The following is a 23,265-nucleotide window of genomic DNA, read 5'->3' as shown; positions in this document are numbered from 1 at the left end:
GTCTATTTTTCATGAACCCTGATTGGGTTTCGTCAATAATACAGTCCAGGATATTTTAAAACTTTTTAGTCGAAATTGATGCAATTATTTCATAGTCATTGTTCAAAAGGCTTAGGGCACCAGTTATCAATAATAAGCAAATCGTCTTTAGGTTTAGGAATCAAAGTAATGAGCCCTTGAGTCACAGGAAGAGTGGCATTAGATAAACTTTACACTAGTAAACACTAGCAGAAGGAATGGGGTATAGCTGTATATAATTCAGACGTCAGGCCAGCGGGTCCAGAAGATTTGTTATGTTTTAAATTGAGAATTGAACTAATCATTTCTTTTAAGCTGAGAGGTTGATCACACATAATTTTATCCAAGGGTTAGTTCACCCAAAAATGCAAATTCTGTCTTCATTTACTCACCCTCAAGTTTCTACAAACCTGTATAAATGTGCATGTTATTTCAACTTCAAACTGCTCATTGGCTACTGATACGTCAGGAACCAATCAGCTGTGCCCTATAGAGAACCATGTGATTGCAAGCAGATTGGTTCAAGGACCTGTAGAAAATTAGCTCAAAAAAAAAAAAAACTTATGAATAATTATGAATATTTAGATCAGTTAATCGGATTAACTTGATGTACTTAAATTAATATTACAATCAATGAATCAGTTCATCCAGCGAACACTCAGTATTGATCATTATAAGAAAAGGGTATATTTCATGGCCACAGAAGAATAAATCTTTCCTAGCATGTAGCTGTGATCATAATTGCTAAATTGACATTGATTTATAAGCAGACCAGAACCAAATATGTATTGTGTACAAGTTTTATTAACTAAATCACACACACACAACTACTGTATACATACACATACACACAGTCACACACACATGGGAATGGAGAAAATGCGATAAAGTGTAAGTAACCATGAGAAGATCAGTTTATTATTTTAAAGCACCTCGTTAGGAGGATTTTAATGCTTATCCTAACCCTCATATTAGTTAGAATATGCAATACTTGTATTGCCTTTGCAGTTGAAGCAGTTTCCTAAAGTTCCTGATGTGATTCTGTGAGTCGATGGTGTTGAAGTTGCAATAGTTTTCTTCTGCGTTGACAGAAGAAGATATGATGACTCCATCATGGTTGAGGAAGTTGTACATGGTTTGAGATGTTGTGGTCGGACCGGGTTTCCAATCCCACACACGCACAGGACCAGGAGAAGCAGGAAGAGAGAGTGGGATCTGTGCAGGGCCTTTAACCTCTGAGGATGGACTCTCCTCCGAGGGGTCAGTGAGCCAATCGTTCTTAGGCTTTAGATTTACGATCCTTTGTCTCAAGCAGATCGTTTGTACACTCACCTAAAGGATTATTAGGAACACACACTAATACTGTGTTTGACCCCCTTTGGCCTTCAAAACTGCCTTAATTCTACGTGGCATTGATTCAACAAGGTGCTGAAAGCATTCTTTAGAAATGTTGGCCCATATTGATAGGAGAGCATCTTGCAGTTGATGGAGATTTGTGGGATGCACATCCAGGGCACGAAGCTCCCATTCCACCACATCCCAAAGATGCTCTATTGGGTTGAGATCTGGTGACTGTGGGGGCCATTTTAGTCCAGTGAACTCATTGTCATGTTCAAGAAACCAATTTGAAATGATTGGATCTTTGTGACGGTGCATTATCCTGCTGGAAGTAGCCATCAGAGGATGGGGACATGGTGGTCATAAAGGGATGGACATGGTCAGAAACAATGCTCAGGTAGGCCGTGGCATTTAAACCATGCCCAATTGGCACTAAAGGGCCTAAAGTGTGCCAAGAAAACATCCCCCACACCATTACACCACCGCCACCAGCCTGCACAGTGGTAACAAGGCATGATGGATCCATGTTCTCATTCTGTTTACGCCAAATTCTGACTCTACCATCTGAATGTCTCAACAGAAATCCAGACTCATCAGACCAGGCAACATTTTTCCAGTCTTCAACTGTCCAATTTTGGTGCAAATTGTCGCCTCTTTTTCCTATTTGTAGTGGAGATGAGTGGTACCCGGTGGGGTCTTCTGCTGTTGTAGCCCATCCGCCTCAAGGTTGTGTGTGTTGTGGCTTCACAAATGCTTTGCTGCAGACTTCGGTTGTAACGAGTGGTTATTTCAGTCAAAGTTGCTCTTCTATCAGCTTGAATCAGTCGGCCCATTCTCCTCTGACCTCTAGCATCAACAAGGCATTTTCTCCCACAGGACTGCCGCATACTGGATGTTTTTCCCTTTTCACACCATTCTTTGTAAACCCTAGAAAAGGTTGTGCGTGAAAATCCCAGTAACTGAGCAGATTGTGAAATACTCAGACCGGCCCGTCTGGCACCAACAACCATGCCACGCTCAAAATGGCTTAAATCACCTTTCTTTCCCATTCCGACATTCAGTTTGGAGTTCAGGAGATTGTCTTGACCAGGACCACACCCCTAAATGCATTGAAGCAACTGCCATGTGATTGGTTGATTAGATAATTGCATTAATGAGAAATTGAACAGGTGTTCCTAATAATCCTTTAGGTGAGTGTATATGTAACTGGAGTGGTTGCTGATGAAGGAACTATTGAAGATTCTTTTAATACTAATATGTTGCACAGGTATTGACATATCATATACACAATCATTCAGATCTTTAGAGGACAACTTCGCAGACACCAAACACGGTAGAGGTGAGGTTACATTAACAGCTGGTTCTATCCTAAAGCATCAGCCAGATGTGTTTACTCTGTGTCTGAGGACACTGCTTCAGTGGTTGCTCTGGAGACTAAGTCAACTCTCCTGGAGCGGCTGCGTCCATCTCCAGTTGTGGTCAGTGACCTTCGGCCCGTGACAGAGGTTTTCCTGCTCCTGATGTGTACGTGTGGGTCAGGGTTCACCTCGTCTTCCTCCTCTTCACTCTGGCCATCCTGAGGCTTCAGTGTCTTCCAGCTGAATTGGCTCAAAGGCTTTCCAAGAATGCCAAAGCTAAAGGCAAAAGGCAGATGATACAGTCAGGCCACAGAGACTAGCGAAATAGACACAGTCTGCGTTTCATTACAGCAGTTCATAATTCATAAGAGTTTTACCTAAGAGACTTCAGCTGCTGTGTCAGCCCCTCCATCAGAGCCTCAGAATCCCAGCGGTCAGTCGAGGGCACTTCACCGCGTCTGATGCGCCTGAACAGGTGTGGGGCGTTCTCCTGCGGAGTGGGCAGCAGAGAGACCATCAGAGGGGAACACTGGCTCAGGATCTTGTTCAGGGCTGGGCGCCGGGCTGACTTCCTGGGTTAAATGTCAGGAGACAGAGAGTGAGAGATGGGCCAGTAAAAGTACAGATATTGTTGAACCTGCAACACCTATCAAACCTCTAAAACATCCTCACTAAAGGGACAGTTCACCCAAAAATGAAAATTACCCCATGATTTACTGTCCCTCAAGTCATCCTAGGTGTATATGACATTCTTCTTTTAGACGAACACAATCAGAGTTATATTAATAAATGCCCTGACTCTTCCGAGCATTATGATGGCAGTGACTGTAGCCATCCATCCATCATAAAAGTGCATCCATCCATCATAAAAGTGCATCTATCCATCATAAAAGTGCATCCATCCATCATAAAAGTGCATCTATCCATCATAGAAGTGCATCTATCATCATAGAAGTCCATCCATCCATCCATCCATCCATCCATCCATCATAAAAGTGCATCCATCCATCATAAAAGTGGATCCATCATCATAAAAGTGCATCCATCCATTATAAAAGTGCATCTATCCATCATAAAAGTGCATCCATTCATCATAAACGTGCATCTATCCATCATAAAAGTGCATCCATCCATCCATCCATCCATCCATCATCTTCCGCTTATCCGGGGCCAGCCGGGAGATATAATCCCTCCAGCGTGTCCTAGGTCTTCCCCGGGGCCTCCTCCGGGTGGGACGTGCCTGGAACACCTCCCTGAGAAGGCGTCCAGCAGGCATCTGATATAGATGCCCGAGCCACCTCAGCTGGCTCCTCTCGATGTGGAGGAGCAGCGGCTCTACTCTGAGCTCCTCCCGAGTGACCGAGCTTCTCACCCTATCCCTAAGGGAGCGCCCAGTTACCCTACGGAGAAAGCTCATTTCGGCCGCCTGTATCCGGGATCTTGTCCTTTCGGTCATGACCCACAGCTCATGACCATAGGTGAGAATAGGAACGTAGATTGACTGGTAAATCGAGAGCTTTGCCTTACAGCTCAGCTCCTTCTTCACCACGACAGACCGGTACATCGACCGCATTACTGCAGAAGCTGCACCGATCCGTCTGTCAATCTCCCGTTCCATCCTCCCCTCCCTCGTGAACAAGACCCCAAGATACCTGAACTCCTCAACTTGAGGCAGGAACTCTCCACCAACCTGAAGTGGGCAATCCACCCTTTTCCGACTGAGAACCATGGCCTTGGACTTGGAGGTGCTGATCCTCATCCCAGCCGCTTCACACTCGGCTGCAAACCGTCCCAGTGCACGCTGAAGGTCCTGGCTCGAGGAGGCCAACACGACAACATCATCCGCAAAAAGCAGCGAGGAAATCGTGTGGTCCCCAAACCGGACAATCTCCGGACAATCTCCGGACAATCTCCGGCCCTTGGCTGCGCCTAGAAATTCTGTCCATAAAAATTATGAACAGAACCGGTGACAAAGGGCAGCCCTGCCGGAGTCCAACATGCACCGGGAACGAGTCTGACTTACTGCCGGCAATGCGGACCAAACTCCTGCTCTGGTCGTACAGTGACCGAACAGCCCTAAGCAGGGGCCGCCGACCCCATACTCCCAGAGCACCCTCCACAGAATGCCACGAGGAACACAGTCGAACGCCTTCTCCAAATCCACAAAACACATGTGGATTGGTTGGGCAAACTCCCATGAACCCCCCAGCACCCTGGAAAGGGTATAGAGCTGGTCCAGTGTTCCACGACCGGGACGAAAACCACACTGTTCCTCCTGAATCCGAGGTTCCACTATCGGCCGAATTCTCCTCTCCAGTACCCTGGCATAGACTTTCCCGGGGAGGCTGAGAAGTGTGATCCCCCTGTAGTCCCCCTATCCAACACATGGCGGCTGAGCTGGGGGGCTATAAGCAAACCCACTCCAGCCCTCTGCCTCTCACCATGGGCAACTCCAGAGTGGTAGAGACTCCAGCCTCTCTCAAGAAGTGTGGTTCTAGAGCCCAAGCAGTGCGTGGAGGTGAGCCCGACTCTCTAGTCGGTACCTCTCGACCTCCCGCACAAGCTCAGGCTCCTTCCCCACCAACGAGGTGACATTCCACGTCCATAAAGCCAGATTCCGTGTCCAGAGATCGGGTTGTCGGGGGCCTCGCCCTCGACTGTCGCCCGATTCACTATGCACTGGCCCCTTACGCTCCCTCCTGCAGGTGGTAAGCCCACAGGAGGGCGGCCCCACGTCACTCCTTCGGGCTGAGCCCGGCCGGGCCCCATGGGGGCACCATCATAAAAGTGCATCATCCTTCCATCATAAAAGTGCATCCATCCATCATAAAAGTGCATCTGTCCATCATAAAAGTGCATCTACCTGTTATTCAGAGCTGTCCGTTGAGGGTCCACATCCTCAGACTGATTCAGGGCGGGGTTAAAGCTGTCCGAGCGGAACAAGCGGCTGATCTCCACCTGGATGCCCTTCAGGTCCCGCCTCTCGAAGGTCACCCATACAGCATAGCTGCAGAAGCTGTAGAGACACTGAGGCACAGAACACACACTCGCGTCATGATGGAGAACTCCTGGAACATAAACGTTTTGGAGGAATCACATGTTTAGCACAAACCTCATCCAGCTGAATGTCACTGTGAGTGGACGACACCTTGAACCTGTGGACACAAACCAGGCTCATCGTTTCCTCAAACATGCTCTGATTCATCACATGGCTCAAGCCGCGCTCACACTACAGGAGTTATAGGCCGAGTTATCCCGGATTTCCCGAGAATCGGAGAAAAAGAGAGAATCTGTGTACATGTTTACATCACGGGAGGTGCTCGTCCTGGCATGTAAATCTTAGTATGTTGTGTGTGTGTGTATGTTTGAGATTTGAGAGAATCTGTGAAGATTCTCCTTATGTGAGTGATGCCACCGGATTTCATAATGGGCTGGGATGGCTTCACACTGATCTGACCTATCACAGGCCATGAGGCGCGCTGGAGGCGGAGCTTCGCCCAGCAGCAGCCGCGAGTACGTCAGGCCGAGCTCCCGCAGGGCCAGATCCAGCCGCTCCGCTGCCGCCCACCTCTCGCTGCCGCTGTCCTCTCTGAAACACACACACACACTTCTTTATTGTGCTCCTAGAATAATCTCATGCTTCATACGGCTCAGACTCACCCCATGAGAGACGCTGGTCTCATCTCCAGAGCTCTCTTCTCAAAGAAGCAGGAGAAGTAGAGCAGGAGGTTGGCCAGAAACCCATCCAGCTCTTTACTCCTGCGGGTATGAGGACAGAAGAGGCTCAGAGCTGCACTGATAGAACTACAATCAGCTTTTACTACTGACTTCAGCTAAAGCATGAGTTCACTTCTATAGCAAGCCAAAGAGTTCATATACGCTTGGGCGGGCGTCTGATTGCGCATTGACACACCAAAAGTGTGCGATTTTACAGCAAAAAGTGCGTCCTTGGTGCGTGATTTACCAAAAAATGCGCTTTGGGGTCACAGAAAACGGTCGTTTCCGACCCGCGTTTTTATATCAAAGCGCACGTCCTCGACACGTGATTTGCTATTTAAAAAACGTGCGTTATCCATGACCCCAGACCATTCAGCTTATATGGTAAATCACGCGTCGAGGACACACGCTTTGAGTTGGACAAAACGCACGTTATTCAACCAAACAGGCAGTGCAAACTTGTGTTTGAAGGATCCAAACAGACTAAAGAACGTGCGCTTTCCTTGGTGTTCTCAAGATTGCATGCTCACTTTTTAGGGCACACCTCTTATAAAGTAAAGTTACATATTGTTGACCATGTTTTTAAGTAATTACCATAGTGTATCTATGTGTGTAGTGTACCATAACAGTGTATCAGTGCTGCACGTTATATATAATATTGTATCATAACAGCCATAGTGTATCTATTTACCACGATACACTATATGGCTATTATAAGAATTAAATGAAATCAGTATCAACAAAATCCATCTTACCATTTATCAAAATCCACTTACACTGTAATTAAAATTGCCTAAATAATGTAATGAGATTTTTAGATTTATGTTCTAAATATAATATTTTAATAGAAATATGAAATGTTGGGAAAAAATGTAATTATTCCAGGCCTATATGAAACTATAAAACTGCCAGTAGTTGGCGGCTAATTCGTTCAAACCGACTGTTCATAAATGGTGAATTATCCCAGAACGAAACATTGCTGAGAGATGCAACTTTTCTGCTTTGTTTGAATCTATTTTGTTGGAAAAATAGAGCAAAAACTATATAAAAAAATAATAATAATAAAAAAAATATATATAATGACAACATTGTGTATAAAAATGGTCAAGACTTATTGTTTATCTGTTATATAAAATTAACATCACATTTTGCAATCGTGCTGATAGTCTGGAAATAGCACTAACACTCTTTTTTGTGGTAAATCACACATCAAGGACGCACGTTTTGCTGTAAAATCGCACACTTTTGCCGTGTCAGTGCGCAATCAGACGTCCGCCCAAGCGTATATGAACACTTTGGCTTGCCATACACTTCACTCCATCCCATCCCAGATGTTCGTGTATTTCTCTCTTCAGTTTTTTGAGGGTCATTCCAGGATTTTTCTGCTCATAATGGACTTCAATGGGAACCAACGGCTGAAGGTCCTGGGGCCTCATTTATAAAACTTTGCGTAGGATTTGTGTCAGAAGTGGCGTACGGATGAAACATAGGACGTGCGTACGCACAGAAATATTCAGATTTATAAAACCGTGCGCACGCACATCCTACACTGTTTTCCCTTAATAAATCACAATCAATTCTAAATGTAGCGCAGCTTTTGCGGCTTCATGTCACGCCCATAGTTGCCCATAAATAGTCTGTGAAACGCCCACAAGTTAATATTCATCGATTGTGAAATCATGGCAAACACAGAGAGGAAATCAAAAAAACGTAACTTCACTCAATGTGAAGTAGAAGTTATCGTTGGCGAGATGGAAAAGAGGAGAAAAGTGTTGTTTTGGAGGGCACAGTGTGGGCATTACTAATGCCAAAAAGGCACTTGAGTGGCAAAAGTTTGCAGACGCCGTAAATGCTGTAGCCTCACAACCTCGGACCGTGGCCGAAATAAAAAAGAAATGGTCGGACATCAAAGTCGAGGCAAAAAAGCGTCTAGCGCTCCATCGCCAGAGTGTATCTGCCACGGGTGGGGAAAGGGGACACCGGAGCTGAGCCTCTTGATGAGAGACTGGGGCAATTATTGGGGGATCCCTATTAATCCCTATCCCTATTATCTACGTGGAAATGGGAAATAGTTCAGTGCAAATGTAATTTCTTGCAGTTTTCTGAATGGTTGAGAGACATACGTCATACGTTACTTTATCAAAAATAAAACAAACTAAAGGCATATGCATGAATACCATGATTCCGTAGCTGATGAAGAAATTTTTACTATGAAAACAACTTTATATCTCCCTAATTATCTATCTGTCTATCTAATTGCATCTATATCTGCTCCGCCAGACAGACACAATGACGAGAATATCAGTTTTGTAGGCTACATTATTTCGTTCTGTTTACCATGTTATTTATGAGGATGAATTGCATAACATGCCAATATTATTGCAGAACATTTTTCGCAAATATGTGTTAATTTGCATTTCTGTTGTAATTTTCGTTTGATTTTGTTTGTTTTACGCTGCAGATCTTCGATCAAACGGGTGTTCGTGTAGGCTGTTAATTGTAAGACTTGCTTTGTGAAGTCTTCAAGTCATTTATGAGAGTCAGTATAGCCATTTGTTTTACACAACGGTCTACAGTTTCACACACTTTCACGTGTTTCTTCCATCTTTTTTCCATCGTTTTCTCATTTAACCCGTTTTTGTGCGTACGCCTGGGTCAGAGCTTGCGTGAAGGACCGCACATTTTCCCGTCAAGTTTGCTTTTTATAAATACCAATTATTGCATAGAGAGCGGCGTACGCCTTCTTTTGTGCGTACGCAACGTTTATAAATGAGGCCCCAGATCACTGCAGTTTCAGAGGAAGGGCTTCAGAGGCTCTGACCGATCCCAGACGAGGAATAGAGTCTGATCTAGAGAAACCATCGCCACATTTACAACACAAACACACATTTATACACTTTTAAACCACGGATGCTTGTCTTGCGCTGCGCCATGCATTTCGTAATCATGTTGGAAAGGTCATGCGTGACGTAGGCGGATCGTGTAGAGCCTCTGAAACGGCAGTGATTTGGACCTTCAACCGTTGGTTCCCATTGAAGTCCATTATGAGCAGAAAAATCCTGGAATGATTTCCTCAAAAAACTTAATTTCTTTTCCACTGAAGAAAGAAACACATGATCATCTGGGATCAGATGGGGTGAGGAAATCATCTGAAGTGAACTCATCCTTTAAGGGTGTGTAAGAAGTGAATATATTAGACAAAATAAAGAGGAACATTTAGTAAATATTAAAGGAATAGTTCTCGCAAAAATGAAAATCCTGTCATCATTGAATAAGGCTTAGATCAACTTGAGGGAGAGTAAATGATCCCATTTTTGTGTGCACTGTCCCTTTAAAGGGTTAGTTCACCCAAAAATGAAAATTCTGTCATTAATTACTTACCCTCATGTGGTTGGACACCCGTCAGACCTCCGTTCATCTTGAACAGAAATGAAGATATTTTAGTTAAAATCTGATGGCTCTGAAAGGCCTCCATTGGCCTAAAATAACCTTATAAATCGGCGAGAATAGTTTTTGTGCGCAAAAAAACCCTAAATAACGACTTACATAGTGATGACGATTTCAAAACACGGCCTCATGAAGCTTCGAAGCGTTATGAATCAGTGAGTCGATTCAGCGGTTCAGAGCGTTATGAATCAGTGAGTCGATTCAGCGGTTTGAATCGCCAAATTTCAGCAGTTTGGCGGTTTGACACGCGATCCGAATCATGATTCGGTTCATTGATTCATAACGCTTCAAAGCTTCATGATGCCATGTTTTGAAATCGTCATCACTATATAAGTCGTTATTTAGGGTGTTTTTGCGCACAGAAACTATTCTCGTCTTCATAAAGTTATTGTAGAGCCGCTGTAGTGAGATGGACTTTGTAACTTTAGTCTTTAGTCTCTTTTAAGGGTCTTGAGAGTGTAAAGTTGAGCCAATGGAGGCCTTTCAGAGCATCAGATTTACACTAAAATATCTTCATTTGTGTCTGAAGATGAACGGAGGTCTGACGGGTGTCCAACCACATGAGGCTCAGTCATTAATGACACAATTTACATTTTTGGGTGAACTAACCCTTTAAAGGAATAGTTCCCGCAAAAATGAAAATCCTGTCATCACTGAATAAGGTTTAGATCAACTTGAGAGAGAGTAAATGATGCCATTTTTGTGTGTACTGTCCCTTTAAGAGTAAAGAATATAGAAAGCCATCCTCAAATAGTAAAAATAAAAGTGTGTACTTCAGCAGCGATAGGAAGCGGCGCGGTACGGGATATCCCTCGTTCTCCAGCAGCAAACACACACCGGCCACTGCAACACATCACACACATCAGATCACGCGTTCTCACGGCTAATGCTGCGATGGCTCACACACGTACATTTAACCTCCTGCAGTGAGACATGTGTCCGCTGTGAGCGTCTCATTGAGCTCTTGAAGGCGTCCAGCTGAGCCGGAGTCGCAGTATTCCTGTGAAAAGACCAGCGTTAGAGTAAATCAGAACAACACACACCGCAGAATGAAGGTAAATCAGCACTTCTGCCACTTCTCCAGATGCCTTCTGATCTGCTCGTGGTATGCAGACGGGTTGGGCTCTTCCTTCTCTTTCGCCTCTTCTTGGGCTTCAAAACTGCAAACGAATGAAATATGAATGACTGATTTTGCTTGTGCAGTTTTTCCCCAATAACATAAACCAGTGGGTCATGACCTGGTGAAGTCCAGGCCTGGTGTTCCAGCGCTCCAGCGTCCAGGGGAAGCCATTCGCTTGTCTGGAAGAAAATAGTGTTGTAAATATCATTTATTCTGAAGCATTAGTGTTCAGCGTTGACACATTTCCTATCTGCATATTTATGATATTTGTTTTACCTTTAAAAAAAAAGCATGACCAGTAGGTGACCGTCTGAATGAGTGTGACGATGAAATGAAATCAGTCGTGATGTTTTCAGCGCTCTTGGTCGTGTGATGTGGCTTAACTCTATCATGTGTTATAGATATAAAAAGTTTCTCAGTGTGAGTGGCGCTCATTTGTTTCCATTTCTTCTCAACTGCACAACCTTACCATCAGTACATTATATATTATATATTATTTTCCACTATCGATCGCCACTTACACTAATGAGCAGGGGCGGTTCTAGGATTTCACCCTTAGGGGGTTTAGCCCTCACTGCTGATAACACTACTGAGTGTTACGGTGTGTATTGCAGAATGTTGATAGAAAGGATAGCACAAATGTGCTCGTATCTGAATTACTTTAGTTTAAATAAACCTAACACTACAAATTTTACAGTCTTGCTTATGAAGTGTTAATGTGTTATTTGGGGTTGGTGATCTTGATTCAGTATTCATATGTATATACTCTACTGTACAAGGAAAAATAAGTTTGCCTTTTAGCACTATTTTAAACGTTTCTTGGGTTAAATTATATTTGCTTGCATTCATTAATATTCACTCGTGTTTGCTTATATAAGTATCATTACAAATATTAGGATCTAAGTTATTAACATTAAAAAATTTCACATTTAAAGAAATCTAGTGTTTGATCATGTCTAAATATGTATTCAAATGCAAAACCTAAAAATAAGTCAGCAGTTATGATCTGCAATTCTTTGATTAAAGTGGCTATAGTGGGTAATGGCATTACAAATGAACATTATTATTCTTCCAGCCACAGAATGACTCTAATTTGCCTCTTTGCATTGGAATTCTCTATTTTAACCTTAATTACTACACTAATTGTAATATAAATAATGAAAATATTAGAAGAAAAATATTTTAATTCATTAAATGGTCATTAATGGACCATAATTATTGCACAAATTGTATTTAGTACCAAAAGATATCCTCAAAATATTCAATAAATATTATTAAACTAAAATATAGAACATTTATTTAATTGAAAAATAGTTAAGGTGTACGGTCACATTTGACCACCAATGAGTATGAGTGTGAATGAGTGAGGAATACCTGAGGCTAAACACAAGAAAAACATTAATGTTCACAATGTTGATCTCCATCACTCTCCATAATATAATGATACTGTAAATATGGTTGAAATGTGGCTAAAGCCCCCTAAAAAGGGCCAAGAACCGCCCCTGCTAATGAGAGCAGAATCTTTCTGGTGCTGATGTTGTGTTATTGTTGTTTTAATCAGGATATTGTCCAGTCAGGTCAGTAATCTCATCATATCATTACTCAATACTTAAAAAATAAAATTTGCTAAGCTGGGAAAACCTGATCAAATATGTAGATATTTGTCTTGTGTTTAAGACTATACACAGCCCATTAAAACAGTATGTAAACATTAGACAACTGCACATTATTCCTCTCAGAGTGTGTATTTCAGTCAGAACTCCATCCCATAAACAATATGAGGAGTCTGGACACATATGGGTCTTTTACATTCAATCTAAAAACAAAGATTAGTTACTAATCAGCACTGTTAACATTAGTATCTTCATATTCTGCTCTGTTTTACCTCTTAGCACAATATATGTTTACATAAAATCTTCTGTTAGTGTATTTTTTCCATGTGGGATCATGTACCTGTGCTTTTATTTGATATATTTGATCCCATTTTGCTGTTTTTTTTTCTCTCTCTCTTTCTTTCTTTCTCTTTTATGTGTGTTATATCTGATGCTCTGTTCTTGTTTGACTTTTTAACATTTCTGTCAAGGAATACACTTAATACACACTCATGTTTATTAATGTGCACAGCTCCTGTAAACCAATAAACTATAACCTGTTCTCTTCACCATATGCTCTTCTTAAAGTTAGCTGAACTATATATATCTTTATTACAATAATTAAAGAAAATAATTTAATATAATAATTCAACAAGGCCTTATATTCCATCTTGAGCTAAAACGAATTACATTTTCCATAATAATATGATGCATTATGTATCATCGTCTGAACTCATATCTGAATATGTTACACATTAATCTCTGACTGAGCAAATAGATTTACAGATGCAAACGAGAACTGTGTGTTGGCTCGGAGTAAGTTTGATAAGAGGAACTGAGGAGAGTGTGTAAGCACAGCTGTGAGATTAAGAGCTGCGATGGGTTTATACAACAGTCTGAGACACACGTGACAGGATTCCTACCGTTTCCCTCGGTTATTCCTCCATAACTCATCCTCGGTAAAAGAGGAACTCCGGCACCGGGAGCGTTCACGGTATCCTAGCGACACACCACAGGCTGCGGTTCTGCGTGTGACGTCATCTGAGAGGCCACGCCCACCACGTATACAAGTCTTCGTGCTTTTACAATTATTATTATTTTTATCATTATTTTTGACAGATAATTAATCATTAGCAGTACATATGTTTCTGCGGAATACTGGATGTTCAGTGTAAATAGATTCATGTGAATAAATGTGCCTGATTTCTTCATTGATCTCTCTCACACACACACACACACACACACACACACGCACACATCAGGTCAGACGAGCTGAAGCGGTCTCGTGTGTGTGTGTGTTTTCAGGCTCAGAGCGACAGGTCTTGCATTCCTTGCTCACTAACTGCAGTCAAAGCAGTTTTTCTGGACTTGCATTTAAAACATCTTTGGCATTTTCTCCACGTCTGAAGTCAATAAACAGTCCAGAGTCTATAAAAGCTTTGATTTACAATATTTATATAATGCACTGACATGTGAATGTAGCAATGTTGTTTTTAAAAGATAAAAATATATACTTGTTGTTACCTCGAGGGGAAATTCTCCAAACAGACCCACTTCCTGATGCAAGGCACAGGCTGAGATAAAAATAAACACTCTGTTTACTTTTAATAATTTGGGGGTTTGCCATTGTATACTTCTCTTCCCTCTGTAAAATCAAAGGGCCTGCTGTCACAAAGCCTCAGAGCGACAGGTCTTGCATTCCTTACTCGCAGTCAAAGCAGTTTTTTTGGTCTCGCATTTAAAACACCTTTGGCATTTTCTCCACGTCTGAAGTCTTCATGACTGTTCTTGAACTCAATCAGTCAATAAACAGTCCAGAGTCAATAAAAGCTTTGATTTACACTATTTAATGCACTGACATGTGAAAGTAGTATGTGTATGTAGCAATGTTGTTTTTAAAAGATAAAAATATATATTTGTTACCTCGAGGGGAAATTCCCCAAACAGACCCAATTCCTGATGCAAGGCACAGGCTGAGATAAAAATAAACACTCTGTTTACTTTTAATAATTTGGGGGTTTGCCATTGTATACTTCTCTTCCCTCTGTAAAATCAAAGGGCCTGCTGTCACAAAGCTCAGAGAATACTGACATTACGAATACATTTGCTCAGACATGTACTCTAGCAAGCAAAACATCAGCTTTATAAATCTGCCATCAGGACACAAACGCCACAGCTGTTGCTGATGTTGACATGCACAGTCAAACTACCTTGATAAAAGTTACTCAAATGAATATTGGTACCGTAATATCATTGACACAGAATTCATGCAAAGTAATGCAAAAGTTATGCAAAAATAATGAAAAAGTAATGCAAAAGTAATGCAAAAGTAACGCAAAAGTAATGCAAAAGTAACGCAAAAGTAACACAAAAGTTATGCAAAAGTAACGCAAAAGTTATGCAGAAGTATTGCAAAAGTAATGCAAAAGTAACGCAAAAGTTATGCAAAAGTAACGCAAAAGTAATGCAAAAGTAATGCAAAAGTAACGCAACAGTAACACAAGATAATGCAAAAGTAATGCCAAAGTAACGCAAAAGTAACGCGAAAGTTATGCAAAAGTAATGCAAAAGTAACGCAAAAGTTATGCAGAAGTAATGCAAAAGTCAAGGGCGAAATTGTCAATCACACATTGGGGGGGGGGGGCAGCTGTGGGACTTGTTGTGGTGGCGCATGCACACATTTTTTTAATCAAAATAAAATAAAAGTCAGAGTTTGAATGTTTGTAATTGTGTAACACAACAAGGAATTTTCTTACATCTGATCGTCAAACCAACGTATACTCACCCTGTAATGATTACAGCATCGGCTGTAATCGGCAATACAAAATATTTTTTTGTGTGTGTGTTGTAAATAACATTTATTCTGAAGCAATATTCTCACCAGTGTTTTGACATATGCATATTTGTGATATTTTTACCTTTTATAAAGGGCATTTTCCCCTAATCTTATTAAATATAGGCTATGATTCAGATTTCCTTTTATATTCTTAAATTGTATCAATAAATTAAATTAGAAGATGACACTGGCTGTTACCAGTAAAATTAAATAATTTACACTGAAAAATTACAACTGCATTAAATAATGTTATGAGATTGTTTTAAATATTTTTTGAATATACAAATAAGAAATGTTGGAAAGATGAAAGTAAAGCACCAGTAGGTGGCGCTGTGACCGTCTGAATGAGCGAGTCATTGAGTCGATTTGTTCAAACGCTGATTCATTCAAGAATGAGGCGGTCGTTTACGAATAGTTCATTGAATCTTTGATTCTATAGATTCATTCAAAACGCTGAATCATTCACTAACACACGCTGTTGCGGTGACACTCGTTCTGCTGTGATCTTTTGGAACTATTTTCGCTGCTGAAATAGAACAAAAACACTCAATATTGCATCAAAATGTAAGTGACTTAATGTTAATAATTGTTTATGGAGCTGTCATTTGAAATCAGCGTGACGTTTTCAGTCGTGATGTTATTCAGGAAAACAGCACTCTTGGTAATGTGACATTGCAACTGTATCATGTTATAAATATAAATAAACTCCACATTTCTACATATTTACGGCAGTGTGTTACTGAGTTTCTCTGTGTGAGCGGAGCATATGTTTCGATTTCTCCTCGAGAGGCTGCGCGATCGTCAACGTTCATTATACATTATCATTCACTGTCAATCGCCACTTATATATTGATCACGCTGTTCTTGTCCATGCTGCAGGACGGCCCGGTTAGCCTCCTCCATGTCCCTCAGTGCATCAAGAATGTCACAGTCCCTTTTCCTTTTCCCTAAGTAGAAAAATTGCAAAGAAACACATGGACATTAATACACAAGGCAACCATGAAACAATAGAAACCATCAATTAATTATTTTAAAGTGTTTTCACCACAAATAATGAACAATTGTTTGCCCAGTTTGAACAATGCCCAGTGTAAAATTTTTATCATGGGCAATTTAAGTTTACAATTCAAAACAACAAAACTACTCAAAACCATTAAGGATTACGAATCAGTTTTTAAATATATACACATTTTTGTCAGCTTCATACCTCGGCGTGTGTGTGTTTCGGCAGGAGACACGGGACGCGGGCTACTGGTGACCGCGGGGGAAAACACGCTGGTCTCCGTTGCCTGCAATTCATCAGGGCCACTCGTTACGTCTGGAAAAGCACGTTGAAAAAAAAAGTTACTGCAACGTGTTCAAACACTGCAACGAGTTTAATAGATGATACCAAGATGAGATATTTACCTTCAACCCACTCGGATTCCTGGATGGTTTCCAACAACGCACTAGCCAAGTCTTTCGTTACCGCTGCGCCAGAAAAGGATGGTCTGTGTCCCAGCAACGCGTCCAGGCGGTCATACCACTTGTTGATACGCCGGTCGGAACCGCTCCGGTTGTTATGATCCTTTAATTTCTTGTAATCTTGTTTTAATTTCTTTAACTTCTCTCTGCATTGTTTTCCAGTGTGAAGAATGCCAGCTCGCATAACCGACTCGAAATCTTCAGGTATACCTTTTCATTGCGGGTCACCGTTTCCAGTTCCCGCTGGATGTCCTCCTCCGCGTATATACTCAATAAAGCCTGAACCTCGTCGTCGGTCCATCGGTCGTATTTTTTGTTGAACTCCATTGCAAGCAAAATGTTTACTGAATGCAAAACCCACCTCGCAAAAGACTTTTAAAAATGGCGGTCGAAATAAAATGCTGCGAGAGCTCAACCAATCAGCATGTTCAGTGCCCAAGTCCCACCCTCGAAAGTTCGGGAACTTTTCAAAAGTCCCACCTCGCAAGCAGGGCCGTTTGGAGGGGGAAATATTTACCCGGAACTTCATTTAGACCCTGGTTCCTGCGGTCGAAACACACCGAGTTCCCCCCCAAAGTTCCTGGTTCCGGGGTAAAGTTCCTGCGGTGGAAACGCGGCTTTACAGTAATGAATGCAGAATCATTCTTGCATTTTGGTGATTCCCTATTTTTGTTAATTACGTTTTATCAGGCTACTTGTCCGTCGAGCTACTAAAGGTATAGGGAAAACATGACATGGATTTCAGGAGAAATAGGTTTTGTTAGTGTATAGTGTAAGGCCAGTCAAATGGATTTGGGAAATGGATCTGCCGGGATTTTATATTTTCGGAGCTGGAAAGAAAGACGTATTTGCAATCACATCGATATTGCCCGCATAATCATACAGTATGATCAAATATTGGGGGGGACAAATTGTCCTTCTTTGAAAATTGGGGGGGACGTGTCCCCCTGTCCCCCCATAGAATTACGCCTATGGCAAAAGTAACGCAAAAGTTACGCAAAAGTTATGCAGAAGTAATGCAAAATTAATGCAAAAGTAACGCAAAAGTAATGCAAAAGGCAAAAGTAACGCAAAAGCTATGCAAAAGTAATGCAAAAGTAAAGTTACGCTAAAGTAATGCAAAAGTAATGCAAAAGTAACACAAAAGTAATGCAAAAGTAATGCAGAAGTAATGCAAAAGTAACGCAAAAGTAATGCAAAAGTAATGCAAAAGTAACACAAAAGTAATGCAAAAGTTATGCAGAAGTAATGCAAAAGTTATGCAAAAGTTATGCAAAAGTAATGCAAAAGTAACGCAAAAGTAATGCAAAAGTAACGCAAAAGTAACGCAAAAGTAATGCAAAAGTAACACAAAAGTAATGCAAAAGTTATGCAGAAGTAATGCAAAAGTTATGCAGAAGTAATGCAAAAGTTATGCAAAAGTAATGCAAAAGTTATGCAAAAGTAATGCAAAAGTAACGCAAAAGTACTGCAAAAGTAATGCAAAAGTAACACAAAAGTAATGCAAAAGTTATGCAGAAGTAATGCAAAAGTTATGCAAAAGTTATGCAAAAGTAATGCAAAAGTAACGCAAAAGTAATGCAAAAGTAATACAAAAGTAATGCAAAAGTTATGCAGAAGTAATGCAAAAGTAATGCAAAAGTAACACAAAAGCAATGCAAAAGTAATGCAAAAGTAATGCAAAAGTTATGCAAAAGTAACACAAAAGCAATGCAAAAGTAATGCAAAAGTAATGCAAAAGTTATGCAAAAGTAATGCAGAAGTAACGCAAAAGTAAAGCAAAAGTAACGCAACACATTAAATTTTTTTTAAAAAGTAACTAAGTAACTCAATTAGTTACTTTTTAAGGGAGTAACGCAATATTGTAATGCATTACTTTTCAAAGTAACTTTCCCCAACACTGACAAAGAGCATAACTTTAAAACCAGTTACTGCACTGCATCAAACAAGACAAGACAAGAGAACTGAACTGTGGGGCAGAAGCAGAACTTCCCATCTGTTATATGACCATTTTCATTGACACTTTGCAAAAAAGGGATCTGTAAAAATAATTAGATCCTAACTCCAAGACCATTTAAATAAGTCTACTAAAAATAACGTCAGATGCACAAACACGGTTAATAGTGGCCATAGTTGTATTAATGTGGTCAGGAACAGCACGTCTCTGAACACTATAAAGCCTGCAGATGAGCATGTGAGGAAAATGTCATGCTCCCCTGGCTTCATAATCTGTTGATAAGTCACAATATATGCGCCGCAAGAAGACAACAGCGATTTATAGATCAAAACCAAATCATTTTATTCATGGAAAAAGTACCATGTCTGTTGATGTCTTGAACGCAGTGGCCAATCACAGACATGTCTGTTGATGTCTTGAACGCAGTGGCCAATCACAGGTGTTGAAGTGAGCATCCACTCACCGCTGGAGTGTGTGTGTGAGTTCTGCACGTGTGCTAATCCTCTCGAAGTGTAGACATTAGAGATTCATCGCTTCACTGATTAATATAACGGGAGATGCGTTCAGCTTTCAGTGATTATAGAGGGAGCGCTCTATGCGCGCTGTCTAGGTGATATAAAAATAATAATTAATATGCCTCTAATAGTTTATTATAGTAAAATTACAGTAAAATTACTGTAGTAAATACTATAGTGTTTTTGAACCATACTATAGTAAAGATACTACAGTAAATTGTAGAATATTACAGTAAAATTACTGTAGTAAATACTATAGTGTTTTTGAACCATACTACAGTAAAGATACTACAGTAAATTGTAGAATATTAAAGTAAAATTACTCTAGTAAATACTATAGTGTTTTTGAACCATACTATAGTAAAGATACTACAGTAAATTGTAGAATATTATAGTAAAATTACTCTAGTAAATACTATAGTGTTTTTGAACCATACTATAGTAAAGATACTACAGTAAATTGTAGTATATTACAGTAAAATTACTGTAGTAAATACTATAGTGTTTTCGAACCATTCTATTGTAAAGATACTACAGTAAATTGTAGAATATTAAAGTAAAATTACTCTAGTAAATACTGTAGTGTTTTGAACCATTCTATAGTAAAGATACTACAGTAAATTGTAGAATATTAAAGTAAAATTACTCTAGTAAATACTATAGTGTTTTTGAACCATACTATAGTAAAGATACTACAGTAAATTGTAGAATATTATAGTAAAATTACTGTAGTAAATACTATAGTGTTTTCGAACCATTCTATAGTAAAGATACTACAGTAAATTGTAGAATATTATAGTAAAATTACTCTAGTAAATACTATAGTGTTTTTGAACCATACTATAGTAAAGATACTACAGTAAATTGTAGAATATTATAGTAAAATTACTCTAGTAAATACTATAGTGTTTTTGAACCGTACTATAGTAAATATACTACAGTAAATTAACAAAGTGTAGTAAATACTATAATATACTACACTATACTACAATTTACTGTAGTATATTTACTATAGTATGGTTCAAAAACACTATAGTATTTACTACAGTAAATTTACTATAATATACTACAATTTACTGTAGTATATTTACTATAGTATGGTTCAAAAACACTATAGTATTTACTACAGTAATTTTACTATAATATTCTACAATTTACTGTAGTATCTTTACTATAGTATGGTTCAAAAACACTTTAGTGTTGCAGTACCACGCTTGTCATATATGGAGTCCACCCTTTAGTTAAACTGATAAGCGTTTGTCTTTCTCTCGTTTTCCCCTTTTAACTCCAGTCATGCATCCAGTGAGGGGGCGTGTTCCTGTGGGACAGTGACGTCATGCAAACCCTCTATCAGAGGCTCCAGGAGCGAATGGAGTTGTCGCGTAACCTACTTAATATTCATGAGCCACCGCAACTTTAGTTTCATTCTCGGCGAGTTATCGATCCTTCCTGAAACATCTTAACGCGGTCAGTCAGGAGGTCCTTCTCATCCGATCTCTGAGGATCTATAACAACAGTAAGACTTAAGTTCATGTTTACTTTCACTTTGAAAGAAGGAGGTCGTGGACATGATTTAATCGCTTTCAGTTTCTTATAAACTATGTTTAACTCCAGTTAGCACCTTCACAATTGTAATGACGTACTGTTATTGTTTTGAGGGTGTGATATTGCTGTACTGATACACGTCTTATTGATGATGATATGTAATATAATGGAGGTTCTGAAATGTGTTGTCAGAGGGTCAGGATGGTGAACTGCTGTGGGCTCGTGTCTGAGAGGAATCAGCCAGGTATGAGCTCTCCTCTTCCTCCTCAGAACTACTGCTTTACATCTGAGGCTATTCTAGCATTAGCCCTGAGATGGCCATCCTCACACACCAATCACAGCATAATACACAAACACAATTACATTTAACAGTGCAACAACAAACAAGTATACTACTCAAATACTGTAAATATGTTCATAATCTGTAAATGTTTATTCTGACTAAACGTAACTGACCTTATATTTTTTATACTATTTTTCATATTTTTATTCTTAGAATTTGTATTACTATGTTCTTGTTGTGTTTGTATTGTATATGTGCACTGGAAGCTTCAGCACCAAGAAAAATTCCTTGTGTGCAAGCACACTTGGCAATAAATCTCTTTCTGATTCTGATTCTGATTTAAAAAAAAAGAAAATATTACACCACCAACTTACCAACATAAATACAAAACACAGTATGATCAGAGAATATACAATTATAAATAAATACATATATATAAGCATAATCAACATAAGTAGCCTAAAAATGATGACATGTGCATTCCACCTTAAAATATGATGATAAAGATTTAAACAACCCAAATAATGGATCTAATGCTGATGACCGAGTAAACGCTAGTTTGAGTTGTTGTTCAGTAATGGCGGCGGACAGAGGTGGAAAGAGTACTGAAAATTTGTACTCAAGTACAAGTACTGTTACATTTCTAAAATAATACTCAATTACAAGTAAAAGTACTGGTGTCAAAAAAGTACAAATTACTCTTCTCAAAAACTACTCGGAGTACTAGTTACTTTTTAGCCGTCGATATTTAATGAATTACCAATATACATTTAATCAAATCATAGATCTTTCAACAAAACATCTTCTTCAGTTTGACAACACATGTGCTGCAAAAGTTCACAACACATGCAAATACAAAAACGCGCTGCAAACATTCACAACACATGCAAATAGAGAACATCTTTGCATGTGTTTTCTTCATTTGCAGCGCGTTGAGCTCTTTCGACCACCGTAATATTCAGTATAATATTCAATACCATGGGGAAAACCTCCACATTACATTTACATTTAGTCATTTAGCAGACGCTTTTATCCAAAGCGACTTACAAATGAGAGCAAAAGAAGCAACTAGAACAGTCAAGGGCAACAGTATGCAAGTGCTGTAACAAGTCTCAGTTAATCTAGCTCAGAACACACAGGACAGGTGTTTTTTTTGTTTTGTTTTTTGTTTTTTTTAAATAAATTAGACAGACAGAAAATGAATAGAATGATAAGTGCTATTCTTGATTGGTCAGGTGCTGCTGGAAGAGATGTGTCTTTAGGTGTTTTTTGAAAATGGCTACAGACTCGGCCGCACGAATTGAGATAGGCAATCTCCACATACTGTATACGTCCATTTTGATATCTCAGTTTGTGTCCATCCATTTTGTCAAGGCAATCATTATTTTCAAGCTTCAAAAAGCACAAGACTCATTGTAACAGTAATCCATTTGAATGGAGGAGTTTCATTTCAAGTCTCTGAAGAGACACGTCCGCTTTATATAATGAATAGATTTTAATTTTGTTACATATTTAAACTTTGATCAACTAACCATTACAATAATCTCACTTAAACATTTGCCCACTCTGTGTGTCTTTACAATAGGGTAACCTTGTTGCAATAGCTTACAGAGAAGCATGATTTCAAACTGAATTGAATTAACAAAAAAAGACAAGTAAACAGTCAGTAATAAAATAAGAGCAGTATAATATTTACATTTATATTTAGTCATCTAGCAGACGCTTTTATCCAAAGCGACTTACAAATGAGAGCAATAGAAGCAGCTAGAGCAGTCAAGGGCAACAATATCAACAATATGCAAGTGCTGTAACAAGTCTCAGTTAATCTAGCACAGAACAGATTTTTTTTTTTTTTTTTTTTTTTTTTTTTTTTAAATAAATTAGACAGACAGACAATGAATACAATGATAAGTGCTATTCTCGATCGGTCAGGTGGTGCTGGAAAAGATGTGTCTTTAGGTGTTTTTTGAAAATGGCTACAGACTCGGCCGCTCGAATTGAGATAGGCAGGTCATTCCACCAGGTGGGAACAGTCCAGGAAAAGGTCCGTGACAGTGATTTCATGTCTCTCTGGT

General features: G+C 39.8%; 2 protein-coding genes across 4 annotated transcripts in view; one reads left to right on the top strand and one right to left on the bottom strand.

The window, feature by feature from the left end:
- Window positions 1–2,746: 2,746 nt before the first annotated feature.
- On the bottom strand, window positions 2,747–11,169 carry ppp1r36 (protein phosphatase 1 regulatory subunit 36; the record flags this gene model as incomplete). Its single annotated transcript, XM_079835801.1, has 10 exons — window positions 2,747–2,990; window positions 3,092–3,286; window positions 5,578–5,741; window positions 5,827–5,869; window positions 6,172–6,303; window positions 6,375–6,473; window positions 10,652–10,721; window positions 10,790–10,878; window positions 10,946–11,038; window positions 11,117–11,169. 10 exons carry the CDS (start codon window positions 11,167–11,169, stop codon window positions 2,747–2,749), a joined length of 1,182 nt encoding a protein of 393 aa, XP_079691927.1.
- Window positions 11,170–20,674: 9,505 nt separating this feature from the next.
- Window positions 20,675–23,265, top strand: part of LOC307137754 (von Willebrand factor A domain-containing protein 5A-like) — a 44,575-nt gene continuing 41,984 nt past the window's right edge. For 2 of the 3 annotated variants that reach the window (XM_079835644.1, XM_079835643.1), the window contains exons 1-2: window positions 20,787–20,878; window positions 21,100–21,151. In XM_079835644.1, the coding sequence (XP_079691770.1) occupies window positions 21,109–21,151 (43 nt within the window). In that variant the 5' untranslated portion in view covers window positions 20,787–20,878; window positions 21,100–21,108. Of the gene's footprint in view, window positions 20,879–21,099; window positions 21,152–23,265 lie in introns of all 3 variants that reach the window. The other variant, XM_079835642.1, reaches the window with a different exon arrangement.

Source organism: Gobio gobio, assembly GCF_949357685.1.
Source record: "Gobio gobio genome assembly, chromosome: 14".
In the NCBI taxonomy this organism is placed as follows: domain Eukaryota; kingdom Metazoa; phylum Chordata; class Actinopteri; order Cypriniformes; family Gobionidae; genus Gobio; species Gobio gobio.
This window is presented reverse-complemented; position numbering and strand designations above follow the sequence as displayed.